This window comes from Rattus norvegicus, chromosome 9 (genome assembly GCF_021556685.1).
Source record: "Rattus norvegicus strain SHRSP/BbbUtx chromosome 9, alternate assembly SHRSP_T2T, whole genome shotgun sequence".
NCBI lineage: Eukaryota > Metazoa > Chordata > Mammalia > Rodentia > Muridae > Rattus > Rattus norvegicus.
The window spans coordinates 108,676,541-108,696,274 of NC_141542.1; the positions used below are offsets into that span (position 1 = coordinate 108,676,541).

Here is a 19,734-nt window from a genome sequence, read left to right on the forward strand (position 1 = left end):
CCAAACACTGCTGTTCCGACAACCACAGCAGCAGCAGCAGCAGCAGCAGAAGACAGCAATAAAATGACGTCTAATGACATTCGGTTACACTCACAAATCAGTGCCTTGCTCAGCCACTATTAGAGAAGCTTCCTCCTGCAGCAGATGGGAGCAGATAGACCCACAGATGGACATTATGAAGAGAGAGACCTTGGAACACTTAACCCTGAATGGGATGTCTCTATCGAATTGTCTCATCTCAGGGATCCCTTAGGAACAGGAGGCAGAAGGAGTTTAAGAGCCAGAGAGATGGAAAAAACACACACACACACACGCACACACAAGGCCCTCTAAATCAACAAGATCGAACTGATGTGAACTCACAGAGACTGAGGCAACATTCAAAGGGCGGGACATGGGTCTGTACCAGTCCTGTGCACATACATTGTGGCTCTTTTATGGGATTCCTGAGTGTGGATGAGCAGGTCTCAGACTCTTGTGCCTCCTCTCACCCTCCTATTCCTTCTGTTTGTTTTGTCCAACCCTGATGTGATGGATTTTGTTTTATCTTATTATATTTGATTTTGCTACAGTTTATTATCATCCCTTTGAAGACTATTGGTTTTTTAATGAGAGGAACTGGGAGGCAGAAATCATAATCAGGATATGTCAGGAAAAAGATCTAGTTCCAATAAAAGGAAAAATGACATGTCTTATATGGTTTTCTTAATGATTGACGTGGAAGGTCCCACCCATTTTGGGATGTAGAAGAAAGTTGAGCAAGCCACGGAGAGCAAGCCAATTACTTCCCTGACTTGCCTCAGTGATAGGAACTCTCAACTCCTAACTACTGGGCTGAGGTACCTGTGTAACTATGTGTAGCACCCCTTTCTGGGCAGTCATGAAATGGATCTTCCAGAATCAGACAGGGACCTAAGGACAATAAATGCGGCCGTGTGGTTCCAATCCACTTTAACGGCATGTAACTTTATATGATACACAAGTATCTTTTCACTCCCCCCTTCCTAGTCCTGCCTTGTTGCCCATCCCTTCCGAGGTAGAGTTATTGTGTCTGCATTTCAGGTGCCCTTTTAAGTCTCTTTAAGACTCCATGGGCTCCTGTGGCATTTCTAACACCAAGTTCCACGTCCCATAGAAGCCAAGATCCTCAACTGTCTTTCATATAGTCTCTACTGTAGACTCCAATCTCACCCGACAAGTGTCACCTGAAGTATAGGGTCTTTGTTCCTGGAGATTAGCTCACAGCCACCACTGTCACAACCACTCTTAAGGGCTCTAGCAGTTTTCTTTAAAGACCACCCCCCCTACACACCACACACACACACAATATAGTTTAAAGGACGGTTTAGCCTCTTGATTCCTGACTACTGAGCTAAGACACCTGTGTAACTCTCTACGTGTAGCACCCCTGTTTGGGCAGTCATGAAATATATCCTCCAGAATGGGACAGGGACCTAAGGACAAATAAATGGGACCAGGTGGTTCCAATTCTCCATATAGTTTGCAATCCTTTAGTGCTCTTGGGATAGATACCTTCTGTGCTGAATGGTTTTTGTCAACTCGACACAAACTAGAATTACGTGGGAAGAGGTAATCTAGATTTGTGGCCATGTCTGTGGTGCATTTTTTTTTAAATTGAGAGCTGATGTGTGGGCTGTGTGAGGCCCCAGCCTGCTGTGGACAGTGTCACCCCAGTCAGCGGAGAAGATCGTGGGGAGTCTGACAATAAGAGTATTATTCCATGGCTTCTACTTCAGTTCCTTCTTCCAGGTTCTTGCCGAGTTCCTGTCTTCCCGATGGGCTGTAACCTGTAAGGCAAGGAAGCCCTTTCCAAGTTGCTTTTGGTCACGTGTTCATCACTGCAAGAAAAAGAAAAAGCAAACTAAGGCGTCCTCTGATGCCTCCTAATTCATGGCTTTAGGCTAGCTTCGTGTTCTTGCCTGTCCAGTTCCTACTTGCTTTCAGATGGTGGGACCTTTCCATCCATCCTGCCATCCATCCTGCCATCCATCCTGGGTAGTAGTCTATTGGTCTGTCTCAGCTTAGGGCTTTTTGGATAGGCCTAGCCCAGGCAGGACCTGTCTTCCCTTCAAGGTTCTCCTGGAAGTAGTCTCAGAATGCAATGTCTTACTGATCTGTGGACCAGCCAAGTCCAAGGAAACTGCATCATAGAGAAGCTATGAGTCCCTAGCCTGACTCAGGAAGGCTGCATTCCTAGAGATCTTTACACAGTCTGCAGGCAGGGCTGAGACTCTCCTCTTAGCCGCATGGCTGGTCAGTCACCTCAGTAGCTGTTCAACTGCTTCCGTGACCCTAGGGAGGGCCCTGGTGAACTGTTTCAGCTTTCCCAGACATGTAACGTTTACTTCCTGGTGTTGCCGTTTCGGGGAGACTGCTGTACAGTGGTGATTCTCTGCTTCTTGATGGCAAGTGCCTGTTGCTGACTTCCCCCACAGAGATGGAGATGACCCTGAGGTGTTGGCTGAAATTAGCCCTACTTCCCCTAAGTTGATGCTGTGAAGGTATTTTATAATAGCAACACGGAAGTTACTGAGACACCGGCTTCTGCTTGTTGAACCTTCTGGCATGTATGTTTGATAGCTTTGGGTTACAGGCCATTGAGCTCTATATAGGATTATCTCGGGGAATCGATCGTTACCATCTACATTGACACTGTGTCTCACTACTGAGGGCCTCCTGACCTCCAAATGACATCACAAGATGACCTTCAACCTCCTGTGATAACCATCCGCCTCCTTCTCAAATATATAGCTCAATCCTTTTAGTCTTATGATTGTAGGATTCTGTGACAGGGGCACCCAGCCATGTCCCCTAGCACCCCTTCCCAGTCGGGAAGCAGTTCCAGAAGGAAAGAGATCTCTACTCTTTGATTATTTGACCCTGCTGAGTCAGAGGGAATGTAGAGATTTTAAAAAGGAAAAACGATCCCTTTTAGATTCTGACAGTCTGGGAGACTGGTCCAATGGCTTGTGGTGCCTTAAAACTTTAGTTCCTATCTCCTAAAGAGCCTGGTGCTTTGCCTCAGTTTGTGTCCTAAGGTAACAAGCTGCCATGTTTTTATCTTTCCAAATTCGAACCCACTCACAGCTCAAAGAGCACGGCCACACATTGTGTCCCATCCTTCCTGTTCACTTACTGCGGACAGTCCCATCCCCAAGGGTGTGGGTTTACTCTCCCAAGTAATAAGACACACCCTGGAGCAAAATGTCCAGGAAAGAAACCGAAACAAACCCCTCCCGACCTATTTGTTTGTTTTGTTTGTAATTCTTCTGACGTGCCAGTCGGTACAAAAGTAGCAGGACTATTATTAGGTGACAGCTGCCTTCTGATTGGATTTGAGGCCTGCTCTGCAGGAGGACATTTTTATGTCTGGCACTGTAATCCTGGTCAAAAGACCGTGGCTGAGGAAGCATGGGCCCCGGGTAGGAAGAACCTGTTGTTACTTTACTGAATGGCCCTCCTGTCAGATTGCCTCTTAAACAGCACTAGGAAGGCTTTCAGCGTTGCCTGTCATTAAGGTCTGGGCCCTCCTCTGTTTCTATTAAAAGCCCTTGAAAGGGCAGGTTTGGGATTAAAGATTGCTCAGTGCTGTGGAGGACATAATCATACCAACAGACTAACTTAAAAACTGGAAAACAATGAATCCAAAACTACAAAATGTTCGGGGTTTAAATCTGTATGTGTGGTTTGTGTGTGATTACGTGTTGTCTACGTGTGTTGGGTTTGGATATTGTTTACACAATATGCAAGAGGCTTACAAATAAGTGGTCACATAGATTGAATTTTTTTCCCTTTGAGTTCACAGAGTAAATGGAGTGTTAGGCAAAACATCCTGGTTGGTAGCCTGGTGTGTAATGGTGATGGGAAGGGGTAGAGAGAAGAGGTTCAATCAACGTGGCCATGTTGGAAAAAGCAAACTGAGAAGTCTAATGGCCCTGTGTTCGAATTTAGAGTCCTCCCACGAGTTTTAAATAGACCTTGAGTCAGAGGTGTGCGGAAATGGTCAAGGGGTTATCATATTCTCAATTCTGCTCCCAAAAGGATGGTTCCTAGAAGCCCCTGCTGCTCGAGGGAAGGACTGATTCTCAGCTGATTATTTTGCTCCTGAGGGCTCAGCTTTGACATCACAGCTAATTGTCCTAATTCAGAATCCAGGAGGTGTTCCTGTTGGGGGACTTACCCTATATCGGTCTAAAAATAGGCCTTAACACTGGGTGTTCTCAAAAGCTAGGGGACACTGTTTGACCCTTAGTGGGTGCATATCTAGGGTGTGTGTGAGCCTTAGCAATGTGGGTGAGGGGTTAACGGGTCAGGGTCAATGCTGCCAAAGCAGTGTGAAACACAAGCCCCATCCAATTCGGGGTCACTGGTGGGCACTATCAAATCAATCTCGTTTAGATCTTGTGTTTTTAACCTCCATATAAAATTTGAGTCTTCAAGGATACAGGAGTCTCGGAGAAAACTCAGTGACATGGGGATTTCAGCAAATCCCTGCTACGCACGGTCTAAATCTCCCCAGTCACTGGCTATAAGAGAGTTTTGTGGTCCTTCTTAGGCAGGGTTTGTGGCCCATCAAACTTATTAAAATACTTATTAGACTTTAAAACCTGCACTGTTGTCTTCCAGCACCCCCACACCCACAATTTCTGGGACCACAGCTCTCAGGAAGGAGTGCAGGTGGGAGAGTTGCATGCAGTGTGAGATCTGAAAGGCCTTACAAGAAAAGGGTAGAAGGTACTCGAGAAATACCTGTGGGTGAAGACAAGATGGCCGGGACAGCTCTGCTCACCACCAAGGCCCACTAGAACCGGCTGAAGCTCCTGGAACAGGCGCAAAGGCATTCTAGAACAACCGAAAGTGACCTGTAGGGGCTGGAGATGGCCCAGTGGTTAAGAGAACTGCTCTTCCAGAGGTCCTGAGTTCGATTCCCAGCAACCACGTGGTGGCTCACAACCATCTGTGAAGGGCTCTGATGCTTCTGCTCTGGAGAGAGTGAAAGTGACCTGTAACTCATCATGAACTACAGGTAACAGGACATATAAAGCCCACATTGTACAAATAAGCTACAAAGATGGGGCCACACAATGAACCCCCTTGTGCTGGTTTGTATGTGCTCCGCCCAGGGAGTGGCACTATTAAAAGGTGTAGCCCTGTTGGAATAAGTGTGTCACTATGACTGTGGGCTTTAAGACCCTCATCCTAGCGGCCTAGAAGTCAGTCTTCTCCTAGCAGCCTCCAGATGAAGATGTAGAACTCTCAGCTCCTCCTGCACCATGCCTGCCTGGATGCTGCCATGCTCCTGCCTTGATGATGGACTGAACCTCTGAACCTGTAAGCCAGCCCCAATTAAATGTCCTTTATAAGACTTGCCTTGGTCATGGTGTCTGTTCACAGCAGTAAGACTCCAAGACATTCCTAGAATCCACACTAAGTAGTTGACACAAACACCCCAATCCTTTCTGAGCCAAATGCTGGGCTTCTAAACTTTGTCCCTGCTACAATTCACTTCCTCCCTTGGAGATGCATTCTTCTTACAATACAGTTTCTTAGTATCCCTATAACTCTGTCCAAGTCCTTGTTCTGGGATACAAGAGCCTAGAACCTCTCCAGAGGTGCACACCAGACCTGCTGCCCACTATCATCACTAGTACGAATGAAACAAACAGGCAGTGGTATAAAGTAGCATATTTAATTGGTGTGGCCACGGTCGAAAGAGGAACAGGTACAACGACCTCCCAAGTGATCTTTGCAATACTGACATGAGCTTTAGGTTAAAACAGAGGATTAGGGTGGGGGAGAGCTGTGTGTGACGAGGTGGTCCTGGCCAAGGTACGGCCTCATCCTCCTACATCGTTGCTCTCCTCTAGGGAAGCGGCCTGTCCAGGGAGGCTTTGCTGATCTTGGAATCGGGTTTTAGGGCAATGAATATGACTGAGCTTTCAATCTTGAAGGTGGGAGATTTAAGACAGAGATGCCAAGGTCTCATCCTGGGCCTTGCTGCTTTCTGGGCCCAAGTGAGGAATCCCGTGCTATTTAGCGAAAGTCTCTAAGAGCCTGTTCTACCCTCAGCTGCACAGGGGCACCTGGGGTGGGGCCGGGGAGGCTGTGCCTCTGCAGCCCATCCCGGCCCTGGGGGGACGGAAGCCCCATAGGAATATGAATACTGTTCATGGATGAGGCTACCTCTCGAGAATGCTGCTCACCCAGTGGCCTCAGATGGTGCTAAGCACTACACCCACTGAGCAAGGGTCCCTGGGGGCAGCCTCTGGTTTGGGTTCAGTAGTTCTGTGAGCAGAAAGTGACCAGCCTGAGCAGTTCTTACTTCTGGCTCCCCCGCCATGCCTGGGCCGCTAGGGGCCAATCCATTGTGCCTGATCAGGAGGCTCCTGACCCACCCCACCCCCAACCTCTGCCCAGCTGCTCATATCCAGAGAGAGAGGACAAACTTCCTGCCTTACACCTATCTAATCTGTTCCCTTGGGTAGGAGCCAAGAAAATTTTAGGACTTGACCTTATTACCTGGACTCACTGTGGTGGCCACACCAGGATGAGAACTGAGAGTGGTCAGGCCAGGGCCATTGCTGGGGGATGGGGCCCAGTCACCTCCTGGCACTGGTCCTGAGGCGTGCCCCCCTCTGCAAGGGACTGCTGTGGATCAGAGAGGATTGCAGGTCCCACCATCTCTCCGATTGAACATGGTGGTAGGTCTTTGGATAGGCCTAGGTGATGGGGGTAGAGAAGGCATTTGCTTTCCAGGGTTCCGGACCAACCCAGGGATCGGGCTTGGTGGGTTCAAGCCCGGGCACCACCTCTGAGAAATAGTGTCAAACACTGCCCACTTAAGTGCCCATGGAACTGCAGGTCCCCGGTTCCTTTGTCTTTGTGACATTGTCAGTCCAAATAGGGGACTAAAATCACCCAAATGCTCATCACATCACTAAAAAGAAAAGAAAAAAAAGGCAGGGAAGCTGCACCTGCAGTCAGGAGAAAGCTCGATCTAGTCTGCTGCTGATATGCATGCAGAACTACTGGCATGAGCCTCGTGACCTGGAACCCGGAAAAGGTCATCGCCAGCCCTTAGTGACAGCAGTGATTGTGTCAGGAGAGTAGGGGTGGGGGTAGTCAGCATTAGCATATGAAAGAAACCAATTGGCAGAAAAGTCTTGGACCCAATCCCTCCCAGGTCAACTCATAGCAGACATACAATGAGCTCTACTGTACAAGTGACCCCTAGGCACTGGCGCCATTGAGCTTCTGACCTTTCTTCAAACTCTGGCCCACTTCTTCCCCTGGAATGCTTTCTTCCTTAATAAACCACCTGTGCTTCCATTACTAGTCAATGGTCCCTGTCCAATTTTCTTTCACAGGAAGCAAGAATCTGGAAATCCCAGTGAGCGCTGGTCAGATTCCACTAGCTGCCTATAGCATCCTGGCCCCGTCACCAGAGTCAGTGCCTGCCAGCCAGACCACTCAGGTGGTCTTGGCAGCTGCAACACCTGGTTTGCTACTTGCCTACGGAGATGTCCGAGCAGGGTGGAGGGATCCTGGCTACCTGCAGGCTTGGGGCTGACGTAGGATCTGGGGGAAGACTCTGTCACTGAGTTGCATCCTAGCTGTGATAAGATTTGAGCGGTGTAAGGCAATTAAGACCTGAGGAGGCTTTGGTCTGCTCTGGACTATCAGAGCAGGGCCGCCGGATGATCAGTGCTCTGGGGTCTTTGTTGAACAGCTGGAGTAAAGGTAGCTTTGTGCCGTCAGTGAACGGCATGGTGCAGTCCTTCCTGTGGGTTGAAGGCGGGTGCTGTTTGTTAAGTGCAGTTTTCTTTTCTGCTTTGGGCCAGTGTGGGCTGAGATACTGAGGCAGCCAGCAGCGAGCGAGAAGCCCAGGAGAGGAGCTGGGCCATGTATTTTTAAAAAGTGCCAGCGAAGGAGTGAAGACTAGGCACCACCTTAGTGCCCCCTTCTGCCAGGGGCAGTTGAAGGTCCATGGGGAGCATCTGTCTGTCATGTCGGCTGCCCACGAGCGGGGACTCTGCTCTTTCTGAGGACAGGATGCACATCCTTCACCCTCTTAGGTTAGTGTGGGATCACCGGCCTGGAGGTCTGCAGGCGGGCGGTTTTTGTTCTGGTAGCAAAGCCAGGGATCCTCATGAGCGGTGGCCAACCTTTTCTATAGAGGGCCAGATAGTAAACATTTTGTCTCCTTGGTAACCAGTCAGCCTTGGACTTGCCGAGTGAGAACAACCGTCAGTCACAAAATCAAGGGATGCCTTTGAGATTCGACAGCCAGCAACTTGCAAAGGAAGCCGGGAGAATGCCTGGCCCCACTCCACAGGTCCACAAGAGACATCAGGCTGATTCCTTTTAGCCACTCATGGTCTGCTCTACTTTAGCTCCAGTGTTTTGGTGCTGCAGGAGGTCTTGGCTATAGGACACGTTCAGTACTGGCAAGCCCTGCCATTACAACAGCTCAGCAGGAATAAGAGTGATTGGCCTCTAAAAGGGCTACGTACAGGGGGCTAAGCTTGTGGGTACAAATAACCCTACACACGTTTTGCTTCCCTCTGGACTGAGGGTAGCACAGGAGAGTAGGTGCCGAGGTTCCTTACCTTGGTCCAGCATGGCCATCACTGGTTTCTTATCCCAGAGAGCTTGGCTTTAGGGCACAGCTAGACTCAGCGGCACCTGCTTTGCCCATAGAGGGCAAGTTCAAAGTGTCTTCAATAGAGAGGTTGTGTGAAAATACGAGATGGGGAAGGGGAATCTATGCACCAGCCGTGGACTGTGGACAGGACTCACTTTCTGAGGGGTGTGTAGGGGGAGGGGGCTCTGTCACACAGTGATCCTATGAGTCCGTCCTGGGGCAGTGGTGGTACTAAGGAAAGAGGAGGCCCTGGGGGAGTGGGGAGGCCTTGGAGGACTCATCTTACAGTGTAAAGGCAAAACGGGGGAGGGGGGGTTTTCACACAAGATAGGTAGGGTTGGATGGCCCCGGGGGTTCTGTGAACTGGAGCCTCAGAGAGCAGCTATCCACTCCCAGGAAGGGCTGCTGGCTAGACGCTTGCAAGTTCTTGTCTTGTCGAGTGCCCTTAAAGGAAGAGAGGAGTTCAGATATGAGTGTCCACGTATGCAGTGTAGAAAGCTTCAGTGAGAAGGTCTCCAACCTCGGTTATGTTTTCTGAGAAGACAGCAGGGCAGCAATGTCTGCAGAGAAGCAGGGATGGGTAACCATGGAGGACACTGTTCAGGTTGGGATCAGGACTACAGGCTAGATGCTGAGGCTGTGGCCAGTTAAGCCCTTGGTGCTCTGGGTTGTGCACCGAATATAAAGAAATGAGACAGTGTGGATGGAGTTAGAAGAGGGGATCAAGATGATGTGCTTTTGACCGGAAAGGGGATGCTGTTAGCAACATCAGGACCGGCTCTGCCGCTCCAGGGGATTTTTCTTCTGCCACGGTGCTCTACGTGCATTCAAACCCCAGTTTACCTATACTGGAGCATCAGCCTATAGGGGCTGTGAAAGGTGAGACTTCGCCAGCGCCTCCAGAACACAATGCACCAAAACCATTCTCTTGACATTAGAGATGAACAATCCCGGGCAGGAATTTAGCCTGTGAGGCAGAGAGAGCTTGGGAAGTCCGGGTTGCAAGTAACCTACAAGCAGGAACTGACTCCAAGGCAGGCTGGTGAGCCCTGGGTGGGCTCCTCTGCTTCTTTGGAGCTTGGTGGAGAGGGCATCAAATGTCAGGTTCAGGGAACAAAACCCTTGAGGCCTACTAGGGTGAGTATCTATGAACTGCATGTTCAAAGGGGTGTGTTTTCTCAGACAATATGGGGCAATGGAGACCTGCCTGTAGTCTTTGGAAGAGCATCAGTAGTTCCTATGTTTGGGTGCAGGCTGTAATATTTTTCTATAGGGCTAGTATCTTCCACACAGCACTCAAACCTGTGGACAGAGACTTGGAGGAAATGCCAGGCCTGTCTTCACAGCTTAGGATATTCTCCTCAATTGATGGTAGCTCCAGTCAGTCCACCTCAGTGACTAAATGAACAGTTTGAGGCACCAACTCTATCTGAGGAAACCTGTTTCATATTACAGGCGAGGGCAGCACAACCCCTCACTCAGAGGCTGTTATCCCTGAGTACTCATCCAGGATGGAGGAATCGTTCTTCCCGTTGATGTGGACCTTGCCCCCGTTGGTGTCGAATTCTGACCATATTTGAGCTCATGCACGACTGAGTTCAGTCTCACGATCACCTTACCCAACAGCAGTGTGGAGAGGGTAGACATCTCTCAGAGTGGCGTGGCCATCCAGCAGGGTTTCTGCATGTTCTCATTACTGGGCCACTGCCCCAGGCCTGCCTAGGAGGAAGCAGAATTCTAAACGGTCCACTGTGGACAGTTGTAACTGCCACTGGGTGTGGCCAACCATTGATATAGGTGAGAGTGGAAGGGATAGAATGGGCCAGGGATGCAGGTGAGGGAGAGATGGGCACCTAAAGCAGGAATGTCAGATGTCTGAGCCAAGGGACACAGAGCAAACAAGGACAATCAGAGTCCTGGAAAATCTTGGGTGCAGGGATGGCTGACAAATCCAGCTTGGGAACATCCCAGTGGCCCCATCCTACCCACAGGAACCCCCTGATGTGTGCCTTGGTAAGCCCTGGCTCAACTGAGAGGCTGGAGAAAGAAGTAAGACATGTGTGGAAGACCAGGTGCCATTCAAGGACCTAGGTACTCCAACATGGATTCATGGATAAAGACCGAGAAAGCAAAGCCCATGACCATACCTCCTACAGTCACCAACATGCCAGTATCCGAGAACATTATCATGTAATCATCCCCAAACTTTTACCACAAACATCTGTGTGTGCACATACAAGTCTTGTCTCAGGAGTGAACCAGGCATTTATGTCTGCTACGTCTTACTGGTTTCAAGAGGAGGAGAGCTCACAGTCCATTTAGGACTCTTCTCCACACAATCTGCATCTGGAGTTGCTGTTTCAGGTCTAAGGCTCCCTCCCACATCAGAGTGCCCATGTACAATCACCCTATGTCCCTCCATGACAACTATGAAGCCGGGTGAGAGGAGCATTATTATAGTTAGTTCATGAGAATGTTGGGGATAGGAGGGTCAGTGGAGACCCCGCAAACCATTCACACATTCTAGAAATAAATTGGAAATCATTTGCCAATAGGATCCATATTTAGGCCAGGCCTGATGGTGCACACCTGTAATTCCAACATTTGGGAGATAGAGGAGGATTAGAAGCTCAGCGTCATCCTCAGCTATGTCATGAGTTCAAGGCCAGCCTGGAATATATGAGACCCACTCTCAAAAAAATATTTAATAATGCACACTCATCAGGTACTGGCCTAAGCTCATCCCATCCAGGGCTCCAGCAAGAGCCTGTGCTACTGCTTAGGCCAGAGCAAAAAAAGCCAGAGAAACATCAAAACTCATTTAGCAGTCGAAGCAAAGGTTCTCCTTGGGCTTTCTGTTACTTCATGACACTTATCGGCGACCACAAAATGATATAATTACCTCCATATAGAACATAGTAAAATTTAACTTCTACGAAGTCATGTCTAAATTACGCAGGATGCCTAAGTACAGAACCTCAGGCTAGAATTATTTATCAGAATGAGTGACAGCTGTAGTAGACAGTCGTAGTGCTGTGACTCTAGAACCCAGCCACGGGCTTCTTGAAGGATGGGCTCTCTGGAAGAGGAGGTGACCTTCATCTGTGGTCAGACAGTGTGGACGACCTGTGGTGTGGACAGGTCTCTGCTCTCGGAGGAGGATGTGAGCTGAGGAGTCTTGGAGTCATCTGACCATCACCAAGGAGAATGGGAAGCTAGGGGTACCTTGGCCAAGCATGGCAGCAGACGAACGAGGGGTGTGTGTGTGTGTGTGTGTGTGTGTGTGTGTGTGTGTGTGTGTGAGTTGTCTGAGGGTGATGCCAGAACTTTGGGAGATAGAGGAGGATTAGAAGCTCAGTGTGGACTCAGAGTATGGAGGGGAGTGGAATGCACTTCAAAGAGTTCTTGCCTACCAGTTCTCTCCCAGAGGGAGGCAGAAGCAGGAAGCGAGAGGAGGGAGACCTGCTCTAGGGTGTTTTCCCCAAGGGGTGACATCAACAGACCTGTCACCAATATTTCCCGCTTTGAAGGAGACGCTGGTGACACAGACGGTGGGCCACAGTCCCCATAGTGTCCCCACTCCTCTCATTCCTCTAGTCTTGAGAGCCACCACCTACCATATGACCTCAGGAACGTACCTGCCTATGTGTCTGTATCCAGTGAAGGGGCAGGGTGCTGTGCGGGGCATTCTCCCTGAGCAGGTGTCGCAGGTCCTCATCCTGGCCTGACACATTCTGGGGTCTGAAGGAAACAGTAATGCTTCTCTCAGCTAATCATTTTGCTAAACACTTGTTCGTGGTAAAAGTTAGAAAGGAACGTAGTCATGATTTGCATATGCTTGGCCCAGGGAGTGGCACTATTAGAAGGTGTGGCCTTGTTGGAGTAGGTGTATCACTGTGGGTGTGGGCTTAGAGACCCTCCTCCTAGTTGCCTGAGGATGCCAATCTGTTTCTAGCTTCCTTTGGATGAAGATGCCGAACTCTCAGCTCCTCCTGGATGCCACATGTTCCCACCTTGATGATAATGGACTGAACCTCTGAACCTGCAAGCCAGCCCCAATTAAAGGTTGTCCTTTACAAACTTACACTGATCATGGTGTCTCTTCACAGCAATAAAACCCTAACTAAGACAAATGTTTGCTATCAGTTCCCACGAGACGGATCCACTGGCTCTGGCTGCTACTCTGCCACGTGGTCCACAAACCACACTCTTCCAGCTGTCTCCCTTTTAACTGCCCTCTACAAACAGTTCCCTAAGGGGTAGTTACCACCCCCCCCCACACACACATACACACTCATCTCATTCTGTGGGCCCTGTGTGTTCTCACTCCAGAACCAGATCCTCATGCCCCAACTGCCTCTCAGCCATACATTTCTTTCACACACTGTCCTCTTTAGCCCGGTAAATCAAAGTTCCAGAAACTTGTAATTAGATTTACATGTTAAATTCTCAATCCACAATTCATCCACACAATACATTCACTGCCAATTGATAAAGATATAAACCACCCACCTAGACAAGATAAAAATCGATCTGGTTCACCTAAATCTGAACTACCCTCCTCCACAGACTCCATTTGATCCCCCTCCTTTCTCCTCTCTCTCTCTCTCCTTACAAAAGCTTTGTCCCCGCCCCACTCTCTACTGTCCAATCACATATCACCTTGACATCAACCTACAAACACTACCTCAAAGCCTTTCATTTAAAATGCATTTTGTTTGATGTACACAGCCAGGCAGAAGAACAAAAGATACAGTGAAGTGGTCCACATCTCATCTGTAGGCTTAGTGTCCTGCAGCCCAGAGCTCCTGCTAGAGCACTGGTTCTCTAGGGGTTGCGGGGAGGAACAGACCTGATCTATTTAGCAGATCCCAGTATGGCAAATATTTGTTGGCTATTTCCAGGAGTAAGGGACCCAGTGTGCTCTCAGATCGAAGCCCTGCCCCCCCCAGAGGGGACATTGCCCAGTTGCAGGGAGATGAGGGGCCAGGTTGGGGTACAATGCAGATGTTGGTGGTGTTGTCCTGGTGCCAGGAGCCTGGGTATAAGTCACAGACCCCATGGTGGCTTTGAAGAAAACGGTTTTTCTGCAGTGCCCCTGGCTGGTGAGAGAGGGAAGCCAGAGCAGGGCGGACGCCCTCCCAGGGAGGACACCAAGCCGGGCAGGTCCTCTGTGGGTGTTCCTTGCAGCACTTGGCATTGTGACCAATGGCGTCAGTTGTAAGGGGCACAGGTGTGGTGTTCCCAGTCGCCAAGTGCAATCTCTTACAGCTCCTCTGTCCTTGGGCTGTGGGGCCAGCCAGTCTCCCACACGTCTGTCACCTTGCTCCTTGTAGAACCCAGACTGATGGCCAGTCTGAATGTGTCCCTCTCTTTCTTTTTTGCTACCTGCGCCATCTGTGAGGTGGCTAGGAGGGCATCTAAAGCCCTGCTCCCAGCAGGTACCTATGCCAGTTTTGCACGGGAGGCAGTGGGCGCAGCCCAGCTGGCAGCCTGTTGCCTAGAGATGCGAGTGCTGGTGGAGCTCGGCCCCTGGGCTGGGGGTTTCGGGCCCGACCTGTTGCTGACCCTGGTGTTCCTGCTTTTCCTAGTGCATGGGGTCACCTTTGACGGGGCCTCTGCCAACCCCACTGTGGCCTTGCAGGAGTTCCTCATGGTGGAGGCGTCGCTGCCCAGTACTCTGCTGAAACTGTTGGCCCAGGTGCTGGGCGCGCAGGCCGCCTGTGCCCTGACCCAGCGCTGCTGGACCTGGGAGCTCAGCGAACTACACTTGCTGCAGAGCCTCATGGCTGTACACTGCAGCTCCACCCTGCGGACATCCGTGCTGCAGGGCACGCTGGTGGAGGGCGCCTGCACCTTCCTCTTCCACCTGAGCCTCCTCCACCTGCAGCGCAGCCTTCTTGTCTACAGGGCACCTGCCCTGGCCCTGCTGGTCACGGCCATGGCCTACACAGGTAAACTCTCTCCCCTCTCTGCTAGACCGAGCAGGACCCTAACCCCGCTGACCAAGGGGCCCACAAGCCCTCGGAGATTGGGCCCCTCCCAGAACAATAGGGGCTGGAAGGCTAGACCTGGGGTTGTGTGTAGGGGGTACCTGTACCGTATACCCATCCCCGATTCCCAGCTGTCAGGTTCGCTACAGCTGAAGCAGTTGGAGCAGCTACAAGTTTCAAAACTGGGTCCTGGCTGTACTCTGGCCTCGTGTACTCCTCCAACACCCCAGAAAGAGCAGCAAGCCTTGAAGTTCTTTTATCTCTGGTCCTTGCACTTTCCTCACTCCATTGCAAAACAGCACCAGCCTCTCATGCCTGTGATTTCCACCCTGGACAGGCTGGCATCTTGACTGGGCCCTTTTGGTCCCTTGTGTTCTTCTAGGGGCTGCTCTGGGCCCAGCTCTGATTTTGTTTCCCAGGTCTCATCAGCCCAGGGATCCACCTCAAGGGAGGCACCCCTAGATATGATGATCCCAGATCAGGGAGCACTGTGAGGCTATCGGCTAGCTGCTCCTCAGAGCCATGGCCACTGCAGATGCTGCGTTATGCAAGAGCAAAGGTTTCCCTTTTGTTCCAAGAAGCCAAGAGCCCAGAAAGCAGAAACAGCACAAGTCAATGCTGAGCCGACTGAGCCCAGGACTTGGTGACTGGTACTAGGAAGACCGTGGGAAGGACCTCTAGCACCTGGCTGTGATGGGATAAACTGAGGCCAGCTGTACAGAGAACACAGGAGGGTGGTGATTTCCAGCAGAATGAACAGGAGCAGCTGTGTCCTACCCTACCAACCAGGGTTCCCCCAACTCCCACAGCAGAGCTGCCTGGGCCGGGCACCTAGGTCTAGGTCCCTGAGGCCCAGGCTCCCATCTGCCTGCCCAGTGCTTTTGCCCAGCTTCCTGGCATGGCCTGAAAGACAGTGGCTGCCTCAGCTGCTCCCCTCACCTCCGCTTCTCTTCCATGGCCACTTAGCTGCTGACTCTTCTACAGTTCTCCCAAGGCCTGCAAGTGACATCTCTGTCACTGTCACTGGTTTTAGTGCAATCTGTGACCTCTGGCCTTGATGGAACCAGCCTTGTTTCTCTGGGACCATTCACATACAACAGGAAGAACAGCCGTCCCAAAGTCCCCATGCCAAGATCCCAGTCCCGCATCTAGTGCTGTGGTCTTGGGGGCTGGTTCCGTCTGGCAGCCTCAGGCAGAGCTAGTCTGAGAGAATCCCATGCTTCTCTCCACAGCTGGGCCCTACACGTCTGCCTTCTTCAATCCTGCCCTGGCTGCCTCTGTCACCTTCCACTGTTCTGGGAACACCTTGCTGGAGTATGCCCACGTGTACTGCCTGGGTCCTGTGGCAGGTAAGCAGTGGGAACAAGGCCAGCCTGGGTAGTGTTCATGGGCACAGGACAAACACAGACACAGACACCCAGGAGATCACTGGCTGCAGACTCACAATGGGGTCGTCTTTCCTAGCTCCCTGGGGTCTTAGTGGGGGTGGGGTGGGTGAACCAGGGTTTCAGATCTGTTCTCTTAATTTCTGCAGTGTGGGCAGTTGGAGGAAGTGACCAAGATGGGCGTGTCTCCACTTGGACTGCCACAGAGGAGGGGGGAGTGTTAGGTGGAGAGTGGGGTATGGAGAGTTGGACCCTCTGAGGACTCTGCATAGGGAGAAGGCTGCAGTAGGTTCCCTTGTATCTGGGGCTCCCCTCCCAGTGCATCTTCACATACCCAGTTAAAGCCATCCTGCTGTGTGCTGGTACCATGGAGCCTCTGGGACACATAGGCCATGCTTGGAGGATCCCATACCCTTCAGGGCTGTAGACCTGGGTGCTCAGGGTCTGCTGCTCCTAGGAGGTCTGCCCTGTGACTCCTTGAAGTACAGAGGGGACCCCTTCCGGTCACCCAAGGTTTGAAAGAGAAATAGCAGTAAAGTCCCCAGGCCGGAGTGAGTCAGAGAAAGGTCTAGCTCCAGGACCTGGCCAATTCTGGGGTTTTGGCAGTTTCGACCTAGGCAAAGGACACACCTCTCTGGCACAGGGTCTAGGCACTAGGCTTCCCCACACTGACCATGACCCCAGATGACTGAGGTCCACTGGAACCTTGGAAGGTTTCCACTCCTTCCTGGGCTACACTTGGCCGGACCAGAACGGAGCAGCAGCTCGAGGGGAACAGAGATGGAAGCCACTGACACAAGCTTGGGGTGATGACTGAGGTGTTCTCGCAATCTGCAACCCCGGTTCTCGGAATGCGAGAGGAAAGAGGAGCCTCTCTCTCTCTGCCCCATGGGCCACTCTTCTGCAGACTGCTTCTTGTTTGTCCCCTTGTTCCCTTGTCCTGCAGGGCTCCTCTGTGATTTTACAGCTTCAGTTGTTTTGTTTTTTGTTTTTTTTTTGCAAGTGTATGTGCATGTGTGTCCATGTGTTCACATACGTGAGGATGTATGTGGGTGCACATGCCTGTGGAAGCCGGAGGTCAACCCTGGGAGTCATTCATCAGGCACCATTCATCGCTGTTGTTGTTGTTGTTGTTGTTGGAGAGAGAGCTCTCTGATTAGGCAAGGTTGTTTGGCCAGCAAGCCCCAAAGAACCTCTTGCCTCTTCCTCCCAAGCACTGGGACTCCAAATATGTGCCATTGTGCATTGATTTTGGACGAGGTAGCTTGGAGCCAGGTCTCTCCTTATAGCCCAGGCTGTCCTAGAACTCTTTATGTAGATCAGGTTGGCCTTGAACTCACAGAGGTCTGCCTGCCTCTGTCTCCTGAGTGCTGGAATCACTCTACCTGGCTTTTTATACATAGGCGCTAGAGATCAAACTCAGGTCTTGTACTTATGAGACAACCACCTTACAGGCTGAGCCACCTCTTCAACCCCAATATTTCAATTTTTAGCATAACATTTGAGTAGGTCACCCCCATGCTTACCCTTCATGATGTAGGGTTTACTTCTGACCTGGTCAGCCTGCACTTGTGACCCTCCTGCCTGGTGTGACAGAATGATAGGCATGCACCACCATGCCTGGCTCCAGGAACTATCTTCATCTGGAGGTCGCCAACAAAAAAACAAGTTTGTGGAGTTTAGTTAGAAATCAGCGTTGAGGAGCTGGAGAGGTGGCTCTGTGTTGTAAAATGCTTTTGTTACTCATGTGTGAGGAACTGAGATCAAATCACCAGTCGGGGGGAGGGAGGGAGGGAGGGAGGGAGAGAGAGAGAGAGAGAGAGAGAGAGAGGAAGGGAGAGAGAGAGAGAGAGAGAGAGGGAGGGAGGGAGGGAGGGAGGGAGGGAGAGAGAGAGGGAGGGAGGGAGGGAGGGAGGGAGGGAGGGAGGGAGAGAGAGAGAGAGAGAGAGAGAGAGAGAGAGAGAGAGAGAGAGGAGAATGACTTACTATTAAGAACGAGGCTGTTGTGAGGCAGCGCCCTCTGCTGGGGAAAAGCTGCAAGCTACTGTGTGCTGGTGCTCCTTGCTGCTTGGAAGCCCCTGAGCAGGGGCCCTCTCTGTCTCTGGACCCAGAATACCACATCTGCTTCAGGGGGTGACTAAGGTCAGCAGTGGAGTGGGGACAAGTCAGGTCATGGCCACAGGAGCCTCTCTGTGGAGCAAAGTGGCTTCTGGGAACTGAAACAGATCACGTGGGTGGGACCAAAACACTACAGCAGGTGCTTAAACCATAAACAGTAAAATCAGATCTCTCCTTCCCTGGCTACCTTATCCCTCTGAGGACCTGGAGACCAGCTGAGGACTTAGAATATCAGAGAGAAAAAAAGAGATTGAGCCAGCTCCCCTCGCCGGGGTCCTTCCCTACCCAGGCCTAACCCTGCTCTTCTTCCTGTCTTACTCAGGATTTTCATTCCTATGACGAAACACCATTTGGCTCACACTTCCATATCAAAGAAGTCAGGGTAGGAACTCATACAGGGCAGGAACCTGGAGGCAGGAGCCGGGGCAGAGGGATGCTGCTTACTGGCTTGCTCTTTGTGGCTGGCTCAGCCTGCTTTCTTATAGAATCCAGGACCACCAGCCCAGGGATGACACCACTTACAATGGGCTGGGCCCTCCCCCATCAGTCAGTAATTAAGAAAATGCTCTACAGCCAGATTTTACAAAGATATCTTTTAAATTGAGTTTCCCTCCTCTCATTGTCCACCACACAGCCCCAACCTCCAGTCGCTGAAAGCAGGCCTGCCCACAATGCCACACCCTGAGACAACCTAAAAGAGAGACTGCAGTATAGAACTGGAAAATGGCATGGGACATTTCCGTGAGGCATCCTGAGTCCTGGGTCCCCAGAGCATAATCTAGAAATATACTAACCTCCCATGGGTGCTCCCTGGGCTCTTGGCAGCTGAGCGCTAAGGGATAGGACCAGGGAAGGGGTGTGGCCAGAAAGAACGCAAGTAGGAGCCTACAGGGAGGGCCTGGGCTGTTCAGGATGCTCTCCGACCTGACCCCATCTCTTGCAGGGATGATCCTGGCTGTCCTACTCCATCAGGGCCACCTCCCACGCTTTTTCGAGAGAAATCTGTTCTACCGGCAGAAAAGCAAATACCGAACCCCTAGGGTGAAGCTGTCCCCAGGTTCTGTGGATACCAAGATGCTCAAAGGGGAGTAGTGGCAAAGGGCTGTGGCCTATGGGTACCAGGGCAGCAGCCACTGGGGATCTGGATGAGCTGCCTTGCTCACTGAAGCTTCAGTCACCTCCCGAGTCTTCTGGTCTACCCTCCACAAAATCATTTGCCAATAAACCATTGTTAAGGCCCACCCGCCTGTCTCCCTTGCCTGAAGGAAGCTTCCGGAACGGCAAGTGTGGTTAAGTCCTTTCCCCCTACTGCACGTTCTTTCCTAACTCATGTTTACAGAGTGATAATAAAGGGCAAGGCCACAGAGACTGGCAAAAACCCAGGGTTCGACAACCTGGGCCTAGATACCCGGTACATGCCTGGGAGCCCCCAGTCAAGAAAGGCCTAAGGCTTTTCAAGGATACCAGCGGTGGAGACATCATTGACTGTTTCAGAGGTGTGAGCTGGGCACACGGCACAGTACACTGCTATCTTTCCTTAGGACAATGACTACTTATCCTCTAAAGCTAGGCC

The 19,734-nt window shown here is 51.1% G+C and overlaps 1 protein-coding gene across 4 annotated transcripts in view; it reads left to right on the forward strand.

The window, feature by feature from the left end:
* Aqp12a (aquaporin 12A) overlaps window positions 1–19,406 on the forward strand; it is a 44,236-nt gene extending 24,830 nt beyond the window's left edge. The window contains exons 1-5 of one of the 4 annotated variants that reach the window (XM_087567131.1): window positions 4,676–5,352; window positions 12,621–12,730; window positions 14,257–14,619; window positions 15,891–16,007; window positions 19,105–19,402. In XM_087567131.1, the coding sequence (XP_087423257.1) occupies window positions 14,319–14,619; window positions 15,891–16,007; window positions 19,105–19,253 (567 nt within the window). In that variant the 5' untranslated portion in view covers window positions 4,676–5,352; window positions 12,621–12,730; window positions 14,257–14,318 and the 3' untranslated portion in view covers window positions 19,254–19,402. Of the gene's footprint in view, window positions 1–4,675; window positions 5,353–12,620; window positions 12,731–13,945; window positions 14,620–15,890; window positions 16,008–19,104 lie in introns of those variants that run through there. The other 3 variants (XM_087567133.1, XM_087567132.1, NM_001109009.1) reach the window with 3 other exon arrangements.
* The last annotated feature ends 328 nt before the right edge of the window (window positions 19,407–19,734 follow it).